We start from the raw sequence: 14,771 nt of genomic DNA on the forward strand, positions 1-14,771 counted from the left end.
TCTAAACCCCTGATCATTTTAGTTGCCCTCCCCTCTCCCACCCTCTCTCTTCCCCTCTCCCACCTCCTTTTCCCAGTCTCCCCAAGTTTTGTTCAATAAAGAGAGTTCCTATTTTTGAACACACGTATCCTTTATTTTGTACATCAGGAAGGGGGGCTAGGGAGGGGTAAGTGGAAGGAGGTGAGGGAGGAATGGGGTACAAGCCCCCAGTGAGGAGGACTGGGCTGGCTCTGCAGGCTCCTCGGGTTGGAAGCTCTCCTGCAGCCCCCCAATTGATCTGCCCCTGGATTGGAGCCTGCGGCAAGTGCAGCCGGGCTGATGGCCAAGTGCTGTGATGTGCCGAGTTTGGGCACTCGGGGCACTCCAAGCCAGGACTGCTTTGCAAGCGGGGAACCCCTGAGAACTGTCTGTCCGGGGTGGGGGTCAGGTCTCTTTAAGCACAGCCCTCGGCTAGCCTGAGGCAGCAGCTCCACTCTCTAAGTCCTAAGCTGATGCCCTGCCGGCACTGCTTCCGGCCATCCTTAACCTCGGTTCATTGTCCACTCAGTGTGGACATGCTAGTTCGAATTAGCAAAACATTAATTCAAACTAGTTTTTAGATCTAGATGCACTAGTTCGAATTAGCTTAGTTCGAATTAAGTAATTCAAATTTAGTTAGTTCGAATTAGTGCTGTAGTGTAGACATACCCTGAAGGGTTTTGTAAAGCAGCTCAGTGATTTACTTGGATGAACAGAGGGTATGTCTACACTACAAAGTTAATTCGAACTAACAGCCGGTACTTTGAATTAACTTTCATAGTGTCTATGCATGCAAATTAAGTTAGTTCGAATTAGTGCTGTAGTGTAGACATACCCTGGGTTAGATTTAAAGGGGTTAAAAACCCAAGGTGATGTCATAGAATCACAGAACACTAGGACTGGAAGGGACCTTGAGAGGTCAACGAGTTCAGTCCCCTGCCCTCATGGAAGGACCAAATACTGTCTAGACCATCCCTGATAGACATTTATCTAACCTGCTCCTAAATATCTCCTCAGATGGGGATTCCACAACCTCCCTGGGCAATTTATTCCAGTGTTTCACCACCCTGACAGTTAGGAACTTTTTCCTAGCATCCAACCTAAACCTCCCTTGCTACAGTTTAAGTCCATTGCTTCTTGCTCTATCGTCAGAGGCCAGAAAGAACAAGATTTTCTCCCTCCTCCTTGTAACACCCTTTTAGATATTTTAAAACTGCTATCATGTCTCCTCTCAGTCTTCTTTTTTCCAAACTAGACAAGCCCACTTCTTTCAGGGTATGTCTACATTAGCTCGTTAGTTTGAGCTAGGTAAGCAAATGAGGGCAACCGGAGCTGCAAATGAAGCCTGGGATTTAAACATGTTCCCAGGTGCTGCCATTTTTAAATCCCCCTTAGTCCAAACTAACTGCCCACGGCTAGACGCAGCAGTTGAAAGTTAATTCGAACTAACTCCTTAGATCGCATTAACTGTTACTCCTCGTGGAATATTGTGCAGCAGATGTAACCGGTTGTACGCCATAAGGGTCAGCAAGAGTGAAAACGAGAGAGAAAAACTTGGGTGCAGAGTTTCCTCTAGGGGGCGCACTTGTATGGGTGTGAAGAAAGTCCCGCCCACCTCATTAGCAGAGCTGTGCAGCAGCAGGCAAACTGGGGAAAGTGGGATTTGTGGGAGGAGTGCGGCTGCTTAAAAAAAAGGTCTACACCACAATGCTATTTCAGGATGCCTATGGTTTCCCGAAATAGCTACCTCACGTCTTCTCAATGCATCTGCTATTTCAAAAAATAGCAGATGTGCAATTTTGCCATCCGTATGAACCTCATTCTACGTGGAGTAAGGGACGGCTCGAAATAGCTGTGTAGATGCACCCTATGTCTGTAGAAGAGACAAGTGAGGGGGGATATGAGAGCAGCCTGCAACTTCCTGAGAAGGGAGGTTCGAAAGAGATTGGAGAGAGGCTGTTCTCATTGGTGGCAGACGGCAGAACGAGGAGCAATGGGCTCAAGTTGTGGTGGGAAAGGTCCAGGTTGGATATTAGGAAAAACTATTTCACTAGGAGGGTGGGGAAGCACTGGAATGGGTTCCCTAGGGAGGGGGTGGAATCTCCATCCCTAGAGGTGATTAAGTCCCGGCTTGACCAAGCCCTGGCTGGGATGATTGAGTTGGGTTGGTCCTGCCTTGGGCAGGGGGCTGGACTCGATGACTCCTGAGGTCTCTGCCAGCCCTGGGATTCTGTGATTCTATGATTCAGCCCCTCTCCCCCTCTCTCCCATCTCTGCGATCTAGACTCACTGAAATGCTTGTGTGGCTCAGCCCCTGTGGCCAAATCCAAACCACCCTTCCAAGTAAAAGGCTGAATCCCAACTCTTGGGGATGCCCGGTTAGAACTGCACGTCTGGGCCCTCGAGGAGTAATGGTAGTTCAGACTAGGAAGCCTAGTCCGAACTACCTAGTTCGTGCCGCGTGGCACGGGGTTCGAACGAGCAGGGATTTAAAAATGGTGGCACCCACTTTATGCAAATGAAGCCCGGGAAATTCAAATCCCGGGCTTCATTAGCAAGTGCGGTATGCCTACATTACCCTCCTAGTTCGAACTAGTAGGGTAGTGTAGACATACCCTGAGAGGCTTCATTTGCCAAATCCAAACGAACCCATCCAAGTGAAAGTCTGAATTCCAACTGTTGGGCTAACCAGGTTGCAACTCCACATCTGGTCCCTCAGGTCCCACCATGACCCTGCCCCTCTCTTCGTGCAGACTCACCTGATTGCCCCGCTTTGGCACCGCCTTTCCCTACCACACCAGCCTGGGCCACCAACACAGAAAAGTTGAGTGACCAGACGTTCTCCCCCATATCCACTACAATTTGGTCACCACACGGAAAACCAAGCGCAACAGCTGAGAAAATGTGACACACAACAACAGTTTGGTGGGACACACTCTTGGTTTTATTACCCGACCTCAATGTGTCTGAAGGAGACATGGCCAGAGCTTCCTCTTCCTAACAATCTTTCCACTGGACAGGCATGACACTGTGTTTATTTATTCATAGACCTGGCTCTAACTCCCCTCCCACATCTAAAATAGCATAGAGCAGTCCCTTCCACAATCGCATAACTGTGTGAGTGGGGACTAGGAACGTCCCTCCTTCACACACAGACATCTATCCAACTCATCCTCAGCGGGAAAAGCAAAACTTCTCAGCCCCCCAAAAATCCCAGTCAAGAATGGAGGAGACAGCATCCCAAATCAATAATCAATGGATACCCCTCCTGGATCAGACATATTCCAACCTCCTGAATGCCTACCCCCAGTAAACTCACCTAGAACAAATCAGGAAAGCAACCAACCAATCAACAAACGGAAAGAAAACAAAAGAAGAAACCATCCAGCTAACACAACCCAAACCTCCCATTCTACAGGCACCAGTTTTACATAAAACCAGGAGAAGAGGCGGCGACTTCGTCAGGTTCTCTAGGGATGTAATTTGGGTGTTGAGGTTCGGTGCCTTGCGCTCAGAGTAGGATGCAGGGTCTGCAAGTGTAAATTTATAAAACAATCCACAGATGTGTGGAAGGATTTATGGAAACACATGTAGACTCTGATCTCACTCGCACCGGAGTGATCTCTCTCTAACTAACAAGGATTTCATTCAATGGGCTTAGTCTGGATCTTCCTACTTCATGAACCAATTGCATCTTGCAGTCTCATTGATGCTATTTGGTGACCAGATGATCAGAAGGAAACACAGGGGGAAATCACAGTCAAGAACCAATGAAGGACGTTTCAATTCTTGGAGAATAACCTCCCCACAAAGAGTTTCTTCAGGGCAGCTTTGAGCTCCTTGTTCCTCAGGCTGTAGACGACCGGATTCAGCATGGGAGGCACCACGGCGTAGAGAACACCCACCGCCAGATCCAGTCCTGACGGAGAGCTGGAGGAGGGCTTCAAGTAGGCAAAGGACACAGTGAAAAGGAACAAGGAGACCACAGTGAGGTGGGGGAGGCAGGTGGAGAAGGCTTTGTGCCGGCCCTGCTCCGAGGGGATTCTCAGCACCGCTCTGAAGATCTGGACGTACGACACAATGATGAAGAGAAAGCAGGTAAAAAATAACAAGACACCAAAGCCAATAACACCAATTTCACTACAGTAGGAGCTGGAGCAGGCCAGCTTGAGGAGCTGGGGGATTTCACAGAAGAACTGGTCAATGACGTTGGATTGGCAGAAGGATAACTGGAAGGTGTTCCCGGTGTGCAGGGCAGAGTAGACAATGGCAGCGAGCCAGGAACTGACGGCCATATGGATACAAGGTCTCCTGTTCATCACTCTCTCATAGTGCAGCGGCCGGCAGATGGCGACGTGTCGATCGTAGGCCATAACGGTGAGAAGGGCAAAATCAGTTGTTGTGAAGACGACATAGAGAAAGACTTGGGCAACACAAGCAGTGTAGGAAATCGACCTGGTGTCCAAGAGGGAGTTGAACATGGATTTCGGGACGCTGACAGAGATGGAGCCAAGGTCCAGGACAGACAGGTTCCCCAGAAAGAAGTACATGGGGGTGTGAAGATGATGGTTAAGGACGATGGCTATGATGATGAGAAGGTTCCCCACCAGGGCTGCCAGGTACATCACTAGAAACACCACAAAGTGCAAAACCTGCAGCTCCCGGACATCAGAGAACCCCCGGAGCAGGAACTCGGTCACGGTGCTTCCGTTGGACATTTTCTTCCTCAGTTCCCAGTGTGGTGGCTGCAGAGGACACAGAAGGGGTGGGGATCAGAGTGAGACATGGAACAGCCTGGATTCCCGCACCAACCTCTCATGCGGTGGGTGTCCCCCATGCCAAGCACCCGTCCCAGCTCCTCCCGAGGGGCAGTGAGTTACCTCCTGGTGTCTCTGGGCCTGGCTCCTAAACAGTCCCTGGAGCTGTGTCCGACTGCCCCTGTGAAGATCTGGGGGAGGCTCAGGACGGGGCTGGTTGAAATACTGTTGGAGCAGGGAGTCAAGTGAAATCCCAACTCAATGGCTGTGACTGAGAGGAACCCCTCCGGGCACGAACCTCCGGCTGTGACCCTTGCTGGAGAATCTCAGTGTGCCCGGGCCAGCTTCAATCCCAACGTCTCATGGCAGGAGGGGGTCATATCGCCCCATTTGAATTTCTTCAAAGGAAAGGGGGTTTCCTGGGGACCCATGTGTCTGGGAGGGGACCGTCACATGAGGGGACTCGGCACAGACACTGGAGCGGGGGAACGTTATGGCCACAGGTTTCTGCAGCTTTTTCATAAAATCATAAGAACAGAAGAACATGAGAATGGCCATACTAGGTCAGAGCAAAGGTCCATCCAGCCCAGTAGCCTGTCTGCTGACAGTGACCAGTACCAAGTGCCCCAGAGGGGGTGGACCGGTGAGAAGAAGCAGTTTGTCTCCTGCCATCCTTCTCCAGCCTTCGGCAAACAGAGGCTGGGGCAGCATTCCTTCTGCCCTGGCTAATAGCCTTTTATGGACCTAACCTCCATGAATTTATCTAGCTTCTCTTTAAACTGTGTTATAGTCCTAGCCTTCAGAGACTCCTCCGGAAAGGAGTTCCACAGGTTGACAGTGCGCTGTGTGCAGAAGAATTTTATTTATTAATTTTAAATCTGCTCCCCATTAATTACTTTTGGTGTCCTCTAGTTCTTCTAGTGTGGGAACAAGTGAATAACTTTTCTTCATTCATCTTCACCATACCACTTGTGATTTTATAGACCTCTATCATATCCCCCCTCAGTCTCCTCATTTCTAAACGGAAAAGTCCCAGTCTCTTTAGCCTCTCCTCATAGGGGATTCGTTCCAAACCCCTCATCATTTTAGTTGCTCTTTTCTGATCCTTTTCTAATGCCTAATTGTCTTTTTTGAGGTGAGGAGACCACATCTGTACGTAGTATTCAAGATGTGGACATACCGTCATTTTATATAGGGGCAGTGAGATATTCTTCGTCTTATTTTCTATCTCTTTTTAAATAATTCGTAGCATCCTATTTGCTTTTTTGACTGCCTCTGCACACTACGTGGCCGTTTTCAGAGAACTATCCATGATAACTCCCAGATCTCTTTCCTGATTAGTTGTAGCTAAATTAGCCCCTATTATATTGTATGTATAGTTGGGGTTAGTTTTTCCAATGTGCATTACTTTACACTTACCCACGTTAAAGTTCATTTGCCATTGTGTTGCCCAATCACTCAGTTTGGTGAGATCTTTTTGAAGTTCTTCACAGTCTGCTTTGGTCTTGACTATCTTGAACAGTTCAGTATCGTCTGCAAACTTTGCCACCTCACTGTTCACCCCTTTCTCTAGATCGTTTATGAATAAGTTGAATGGGATTGGTCTTAGGACTGACCCTTGGGGGACACCACTAGTTACCCCCTCCATTATGAAAATGTGCCATTTATTCCTGCCCTTAGTTTCCTATCTTTTAACCAGTTCTCAATCCATGAAAGGACCTTCCCTTGTATCCCACGACAACCTAATTTACATTTTTTGGTGAGGGACTTTGTTAAAGGCTTTCTGAAAATCTAAGTATACTGTATCTACTGCATCCCCCTTGTCCTCATATTTGTTGACCCCTTCAAAGATCTCTAATAGCTTAGTAAGACATGATTTCCCTTTACAGAAACCATGTTGACTTGGCCCAACAAATTATGTTCTTCTTCGTGTCTGATAATTTTATTCTTTACTGTTGTTTCAACTAATTTGCCCGGTACTGACATTAGACTTACTGGCCTGTAATTGCCAGGGTCGTCTCTAGAGCCCTTTTTAAATATTGGCGTTATGTTAGCTGTCTTCCAGAAACTGATTTAAAGGAGAGGTTACAAACCACAGTTAATAGGTCCGCTATTTCTCATTTGAGTTCTTTCACAACCCTTGGGTGAATGCCATCCGGTCCCGATGGTTTGTTAGTTAAGTTTTTCTATTTGTTCCAAAACGTCCTCTAATGACACGTCAGTCCGGGGCAGTTCCTCAGATTCATCACCCACAAAGAATGGTGCAGGTTTGGGAATCTCCCTCATATTCTCAGGCGTGAAGACTGAAGCAACGAAATCATTTAGTCTCTCCACAATGGCTTTATCGTCCTTGATTGCTCTTTTTGAATCTCGATCGTCTAGGGACCCCACTGGTTTTTTAGCAGGCTTCCTGCTTCTAGTGGACTTAGAAAACATTTTGCTATTACTTTTCGAGGTTTTTAGCTAGCTGTTCCTCAAAATCATTTTTAGCTTTTCTTATGACATTTTTACACTTAATTTGACAGTGTTTATGTTCCTTTCTATTTACCTCACTAGGATTGGACTTCCACTTGTTCAAAGATGCCTTTTTATCTCTCACTACTTCTTTTACATGGTTGTTAAGCCACGGTGGCTCTTTTTTAGGTCTCTGACTATGTTTTTAATTCGGGGTATACATTTAAGTTGGGCCTCTATTATGGTGTCTTTAAAAAGTTACCGTGCAGCTTGCAGGGATTTTACTCTGGTTACTGAACCTTTTAATTTCTGTGAAACAAACCTCCTCATTTTTACATAATTCCCCTTTTTGAAATTAAATGCCAGAGTGTTGGACTGCTGAGGTGTTCTTCCCACCACAGGAATGTTAAAAGTTATTATAGTAACATCTGAGGATCTGAGGAAGTGGGTCTGGCCCACGAAAGCTCATCACCTAATAAACCATCTTGTTAGTCTTTAAAGTGCTACATAGTCCTGTATTTTGCAAATGTTATTATATTATGGTCACTACTCCCAAGTGGTCCTGTAATAGTTCCCTTGTGGACCAGATCCTGTGCTCCACTCAGGACTAAATTGAGAATTGCCTCTCCGCTTGTGGGTTTCTGTACCAGCTGCTCCAAGGAGCAGTCATTTAAGGCATTGAGAAATTTTATCTCAGCATCTCCTCCGGAGGTGACAAGTCCCCAGTCAATATGGGGATAATTGAAATCCCCCATTATTATTGAGTTGTTTATGTTTATAGCCTCTCTAATCTCCCTCAGCATTTCAACGTCACTATCGCTGTCCTGGTCAGGTGGTCGATAATAGATCCCTACTGCTATCTTCTTATCAGAGAAGGGATTTACTATCCATAGCGATTCTATGGAACATGTTTGATGAATTTAAGATATTTACTTTATTTGATTCTACGTTATCTTTCACATACAGTGCCACTCCGCCACCCGGACTAACTGGTCTGTGCTTCTGATGTATTTTATAGCCCGGTATGATTGTGTCCCACACTGATTGTCCTGATTCCACCTGGTTTCTGTGATGCCTATTATGTCAAACTCCTCCTTTAATACGAGGTACTCGAGTTCACCCATCTTATTACTTAGACTTCTAGCATTTGTGCTGAAGCTCTTTAACTTGCCACTGTTTATTTTTCTGCCCTTCCCCGATGTATTAGACTCTTGTATTTGTGACTGTTTCTTGTCTGATCTGGCCCATACTTTATCATCTCCCCTCCTCTCTTTCCGACTAACACCTAGAGAATCTCCATCAATGGACTCCTCTAAGAGACGTCTCTGTCCGATCCACATGCTCCTCCACACCAAGCAGCTTTCCCCCATCTCTTAGTTTAAAAACTACTCTACGACCTTCTGAATGTTTAGTGCCGGCAGTCTGGATCCACCCTGGTTTAGGTGGAGCCCGTCCTTCCTGTGTAGGCTGCCCCTCACCCAAAACTGTCCCCAGTTTCTAATAAATCTAACTGAGTGTTCCGCACTTGTCGGCTGACGCCGGTGGCGTTTCACGGACTGAGACTGAGTGCGATCGGTTCCACGATTTCCACGAAAAGCCCATTTTGCCCTGGCTGGGGAAGAGGACACCCCGTGCCGTGCCGGGTGTGCGATCGCAGGTCACCCCGAGCTTCCCTTCCAGACAGAGTCACACCATGTACCCAGCATGTGAACCCCTCCCCACATCCCATCGCCAAACTCACCGGGCCGGTCGTGGGGAGGTGTCCGGGCGTGGGAGGCATTTACAAGTCCAGAGTCCTCAGCCCTGGTCCCTCGCTGCTTTGTGCATCTTCCGTGTCTCCTGGCATGGCTGGGTCTCTGGCAGCCCCTGCCAGATGGGGACCTGCTCCTGAGACGGGCTCCCTGCACCCCCGCGGACAGGCTGGGTGGGAGGGGAAGTACCAGGGATGTGGGACTAAAGTCCTTTCCGGCTCTGGAGCTGATCCCGGTTTGTGCGGGGAGGGGATCCTGGCTGGGCTGGATTCGATGGATAGTCACAGCCCGGCCTGGTCTAGAGCAGCCGAGGGCTCCGGTCCCTTCGCTGCCTGGAGCAGCCTGGTGCTTCGTCAACGCTGCCTAATTATCTCACAGTGAGCCAACCCCTCCTCCCCCATCTCCACGTTGCATCAGCAGCTCTGGGGAGCAGCCACCAGAGGCCCCACCACGGGGCAGGCTCGGGGGTGGACCCTGCGACGTAGGGGCCGGAGGCGACAGGCTGGCAGTTCCAGGTCATCTTCTAAGCAGGTTCGACACAGACAGAACCATGCAGCCTGTGCCCAGAGGGGCCAGTGGCCTTTGGCACTTGAGGAAGGGTGGTCTGTGCCTGGGAGTTGAAGCCAAAGAGAAACGTTCCTCCCCTGCCTGTGCCCTCTGAGAAACTTCCCCAGGGGGTTCATCACCAGAGTGAAACTTTCAATGGCTAAACACGGATCCACTCCCCTGCAGACAGCACTTCGGGGAGAGCCGGGTGCTGAAAGATTTGGGGTCTGATTTTCAACTTCTGCTGAGTGAAAGACAATTCCCTTTCTTTCTTTCTTTCTTTCTTTCTTTCTTTCTTTCTTTCTTTCTTTCTTTCTTTCTTTCTTTCTTTCTTTCTTTCTTTCTTTCTTTCTTTCTTTCTTAGAAAGGATTGGGTTCAATAACTCTTCCAATTTGGATTTTCTTGAGTCATTTAAAAAAGCCGCCACATGGTTGATATGTCCTGGGTGCACGTGTGCAAACACAGAAGTATCCTTCTTCAGCCCACAAATGCATTTCTTTGGTTCAAGATTTCACGTGAAGTTCTACCCAAAACGTTGTGTAGATGGGAGGGGAAGGTCCAAATACGAACAAGGCTTTCTTCTAAAGAGCCTTCTGCTGGGACCAGCTGGGTCTCCCTCAACTAGTCCATTCTGTGCTGTCGATGGGTATTGAGCATTGACGGTGCCTTAATCTCTCCTGTTCTCTGCATATGGTACAGAATTCTTCCGTCTACTGAAGGCAGAAAAGTGTTCATTTCTCAGATTGCATTGGGCTTAACTCAAGGACTTCGGTGAAATGTAATCCTACACGCATAGAACTAGGTGGAAACCTGAAAGGACGTCAAGTCAAGTCTACTGTCCTCACGGCAGGACCAAGCACCATCTAGATCAGCCCTGACACGTGTCTGTCCAACCTGCTCTTCAGTATCTCCAGTGATGGAGATTCCACAACCTCCCCAGGCAACTTATCCCAGTGTTTGACCACTCTGGGTATGTCTACACTACAAAGTTAATTCGAACTAACAGCCGTAAGTTCGAATTAACTTTAATAGTTGCTACACATACAAACTGCTAGTTTGTACTTAATTGGAACTAGCGGAGCGCTTAATTCGAACTAGGTAAACCTCATTGTACGAGGACTAACGCCTAGTTCGAATTAACCAGTTTGAATTAAGAGCTGTGTAGCCACTTAATTCGAACTAGTGGGAGGCTAGCCCTCCCCAGCTTTCCCTGGTGGCCACTCTGGGCCAAGCCAGGGAAACTCTTCTGCCCCCCTCCCATCCCCGGAGCCCTTAAAGGGGCACGGGCTGGCTACGGTGCCTGTGCCAGGCGCAAGCCTGCCAGCACCCAGACAGCAGACCCTGCACCTGGCATAGCTCAAGCCAGACACCGCTGCCACCCAGCCCTCCGCCTCTTCCCGGGACCAGGCTGGTGGCTCCCAGGAGCCTGTCCGGGGCCATAAGAGGCGGGCACCCACCTGGTCTAGTGCGGAGATCGTGGACCTCGTCCATGACCTCCGCACTAGGCACAGGAAAGTGGCTGTCTAGGGCAGGAGAGCTGCCAGCCTGGCCACCCAGGAACACGTTTGCCTCTGTTTATATGGGACCTGTTCCAAACCCCTGATCATTTTAGTTGCCCTCTCCTGAACCTTTTCCAAGGCCAAAATATCTTTTCTGGGGTGAGGGGACCACATCTGTACACAGTACTGAAGATATGGCGTACCATAGTTTGATACTTCCCCTGGCTTCCCCCTTCCAGCTCCCTCCTCCCAGGTTTCTGCCTCCCCTCTCACACCCTCTCTCTTCCCCTCTCCCACCTCCTTTTCCCAGTCTCCCCAGAGGTTAATCCCCACCCAGTTTTGTTAAATAAAGAGAGTTTCTATTTTTGAACATGTGACCTTTATTTTTTACATCAGGAAGGGGGGCTAAGGAGGGGTAAGTGGAAGGAGGTGAGGGAGGAATGGGGTACGAGCCCCTGATGGGGAGGACTGGGGTGGCTCTGCGGGCTCCTCGGGGTGGAAGCTCTCCTGCAGGGCCTCCTGGATCCTGACAGCCCCCCAATTCAGAACCCTGGATGGCAGCCTGTGGCAAGTGCAGCCGGGCTGATGGCCGAGTGCTGTAATGTGCCGAGTGTGGGCACTCAGGGCACTCCAAGACAGGACTGCTTTGCTGTCCCTCATTGAGTTAGACAAGCGATCAGGGAACTCTGAGAACGGTCTGTCCGGGGTGTGGATCGGATCCCTTTAAGCACAGCCCTCGGCTAGCCTGAGACAGCAGCTCCACGCTCTAAGTCCTAACCTGATGCCCTGCCAGCACTGCTTCCGGCCAGCCTTAACCCCGGTTCAGGATCCACTCAATGTGGACATGCTAATTCAAATTAGTTTTTAGGTCTAGATGCACTAGTTCGAATTAGCTTAGTTCGAATTAACTAATTCGAACTAAGTTAGTTCAAATTAGCGCTGTAGTGTAGACATACCCTTAGTTCGAATTAGCGCTGTAGTGTAGACATACCCTCTGACAGTTAAGAACTTTTCCCTAATATCCAACCTCAACCTCCCTTGCTGCAGTTTAACCCCATTGCTTCTTGTCCTGTCCTCAGAGGCCAAGGGGAACAATTTTTCTCCCTCTTCCTTTTAGGAACTTGAAAGCTGCTCTCATGTCCCCTTATTATCATTTGCCATTTACTAGTAATGGACCAATGGCATTTTTGGGGTTATTTTTGGTGCTAATAAACTTGAACAACTTCTTCTCATTATCCTTAATTCAGTTGGCCATGAATTTCTATTTGTTTCCCTTTCTTCCCTTATCCATTTTCTACAATTCCTAACTTCTGCATTATATTAAATATGAGAAACTTCCCCTTTTCTATAATAATAATAATAACAACGACATAATAATCCCTCCATGGCAAGACTGTGAATTTTAGAGCATCTACTGAACTCCCCATTATAATACACAATTTTCTGATAATTTTCTTCTAATGTTCTTCGTCCCAGCTGATTCATCTCATAATTCTTTCCCAGATTGGCAATCGAGCCCTTTTCAAGCAGCCAACATGTAACCACGGGTCTGTTTGCACATTGCCTGCGTGATGAACCTATTTGAAATACTCGTCTAACCATGAACAGAATTGGCAGTGGTTTGAATGAGGGAAATAGAACCCCGCTCTGACCCCAGGGAGATGTGCCAGTTGAAAATCCCATGCACACCCCCAATCAAAAGCAGAAAGTTTAAGCATTACTTTAAGTACACCACTGATTGGCCTTCTCTCCTGTTTAAAGTTAAGCACTTGCCCACCTCTGTTCACCACTGTCATCAAAGTGCGGAATCTTTTGCATAAAGTATGAATTTTCAAGTTCCATTCTACAAGCCTGGCCCGGCTTGGCTTTCCTCTCTCGTTGGGTGGCATGAGCCATCGTGGTAAGAACAGGTTGGGACAGGGCCATCCGTAGGATGTATGGGGCCCTACGCAGTATGGAACTGGTGTCCCATGGGGGTGGGTACGGTGGCTTGTATAAACTGGGGGTTTATAATCTTCAGCGACCTACTGAGGACAGGTTTTGAAAGCGAATTTGAAACTAAGGTCCTGTCGACTCACCCAGTAAATTCAGAAGCTGACTGGGGTTGGCAAAAGCCTGTGAAGCCGCTGGATAACCACTGCAACGGCTCTTTCCCCTCGACACAGTCAGATGTTTGTGTGGATCAGACACCATTGGTCAAATCCAAATCAACCCGTACAAGTGAATGGCTGAATCCCAGGTGTCGGGGTTACGAAGTTACTGCTACACCTCAGACACATCTCTGGGCCCTCACATCTCAACCTTGAAACTACCCCTCTATTAGAGTGGAATCACCTGGTTCTTCCCCATATCCAGTACAAATTTGGAGGCCACAAGGAAAACCAAGCGCAACATCTGAAAAAACTGGAGACACAACAACAGTTTGGTGGGATAAACATTTGGTTTTATTAGACAGTCTCAGTGTGTCTGAAGGAGATGTTGCTGGAGCTTTCTCTTCCTAATAGACTTTCCACCATAGCAAGAGTGACGGGGTGTTTATTCATTCATAGATGTGGCTGTCGCTAACCCCACACATCTGAAATAGCGACGGGCAGTCCCTTCCGCATTCACATAACCGCGGGAATAGGGACTAGGAACTTCCCACCCTCGCACAGAAACTTTTATCCAATTCATCTTCTCTGCGGAAAGCAAAACTTCTCGTCCTTCAGTCAATCCAAGAAAGGAGCAGATGGCACCTCGAATACATGATCGATGGATGCCCCGCTTGGATCAAGCATATTCCAAACTCCCGAATTCTGACCCCTGCAGAAAGCCACCCATTCCTAGCTCCTTCTGCAGTCTCCCTCACACCCCTTTGGGCGAGAGCCTGTCTGTCTCTCTGGAGCCAGGGGTCCTTCCAGAGCCGCTGCCATCACGGGGCACGTGATGCTGCTCCCCTCAGGGATTGAAGGGCGGCGGGAGCAGCCTGGAAGGCGGTTTGCTGCTGGGTGAGATCTCCCCGCCCTGGAGACGGGAGTCGGCTATTTAGCCCCAGGACAAGCTGGGCCTGTTTGCAGCGTGCGCCGGCCGGGACCAGTTACAGACGGGGGGAGGGGATTTCTGCCCCCAACCTCTGTGCTCCTTCGCCACTTGGCCCAGCCTGCCAGAGGGGGCGTCTGTGCTATAGGAACCGCAGAGACACCCAGCAACTCCGGAGAGGCTGGAACGGCAGGGGAAGAGCGGCAGGACAAGCCAGAGACGGGGCGTTACGGGCAGGCCCATGGCTAGGCAGTGACTGAAGCCTCCGTCCGTGAAATGCATCCCAGGCCGGGAACCACCCTGCCAGGACCAGCACGGTGAGTGTGTCGCTTCCCTTACACCTGCTGAGGGGTTCATGTAGCAGGGAAATGTAACCCTCGAGTGAGGCGTTGCCATGGGAACTCTTTAGGATTTTCACCTCACTTCATAGGGTCCTAGAATCCCAGGATTGATAGAGTCCTCAGGACTCATCCAGTCCAGCGCCTGCCCAAAGCAGGATCCACCCCCACTCAGATCCCAACCAGGGCTGTGTCAAGCTGATGGAGACAAGGGATGGAGATTTCACCCCCTAACTAGGGGACCCATCCCAGCGCTTCCCCACCCTCCTCGGGAAATAGCTTTTCCTAACGTCCAACCTAGACCTCCCCCACTGCAACTTGAAACCTTGTTCTGTCATCCGCAACTACTGAGAACAGCCTCTCTCCATCCCGTTCGGAACCCCCCTTCA

The 14,771-nt window shown here is 49.0% G+C and overlaps 1 protein-coding gene across 1 annotated transcript; it reads right to left on the reverse strand.

The window, feature by feature from the left end:
* Positions 1 to 3,800: 3,800 nt before the first annotated feature.
* On the reverse strand, positions 3,801 to 4,736 carry LOC102449663 (olfactory receptor 14A16-like). The gene has a single exon (XM_075912278.1). It carries the CDS (start codon positions 4,734 to 4,736, stop codon positions 3,801 to 3,803), a length of 936 nt encoding a protein of 311 aa, XP_075768393.1.
* Between the last annotated feature and the right edge of the window lie 10,035 nt (positions 4,737 to 14,771).

Source organism: Pelodiscus sinensis, chromosome 30 (assembly GCF_049634645.1).
Source record: "Pelodiscus sinensis isolate JC-2024 chromosome 30, ASM4963464v1, whole genome shotgun sequence".
Taxonomy (NCBI): Eukaryota; Metazoa; Chordata; order Testudines; family Trionychidae; genus Pelodiscus; species Pelodiscus sinensis.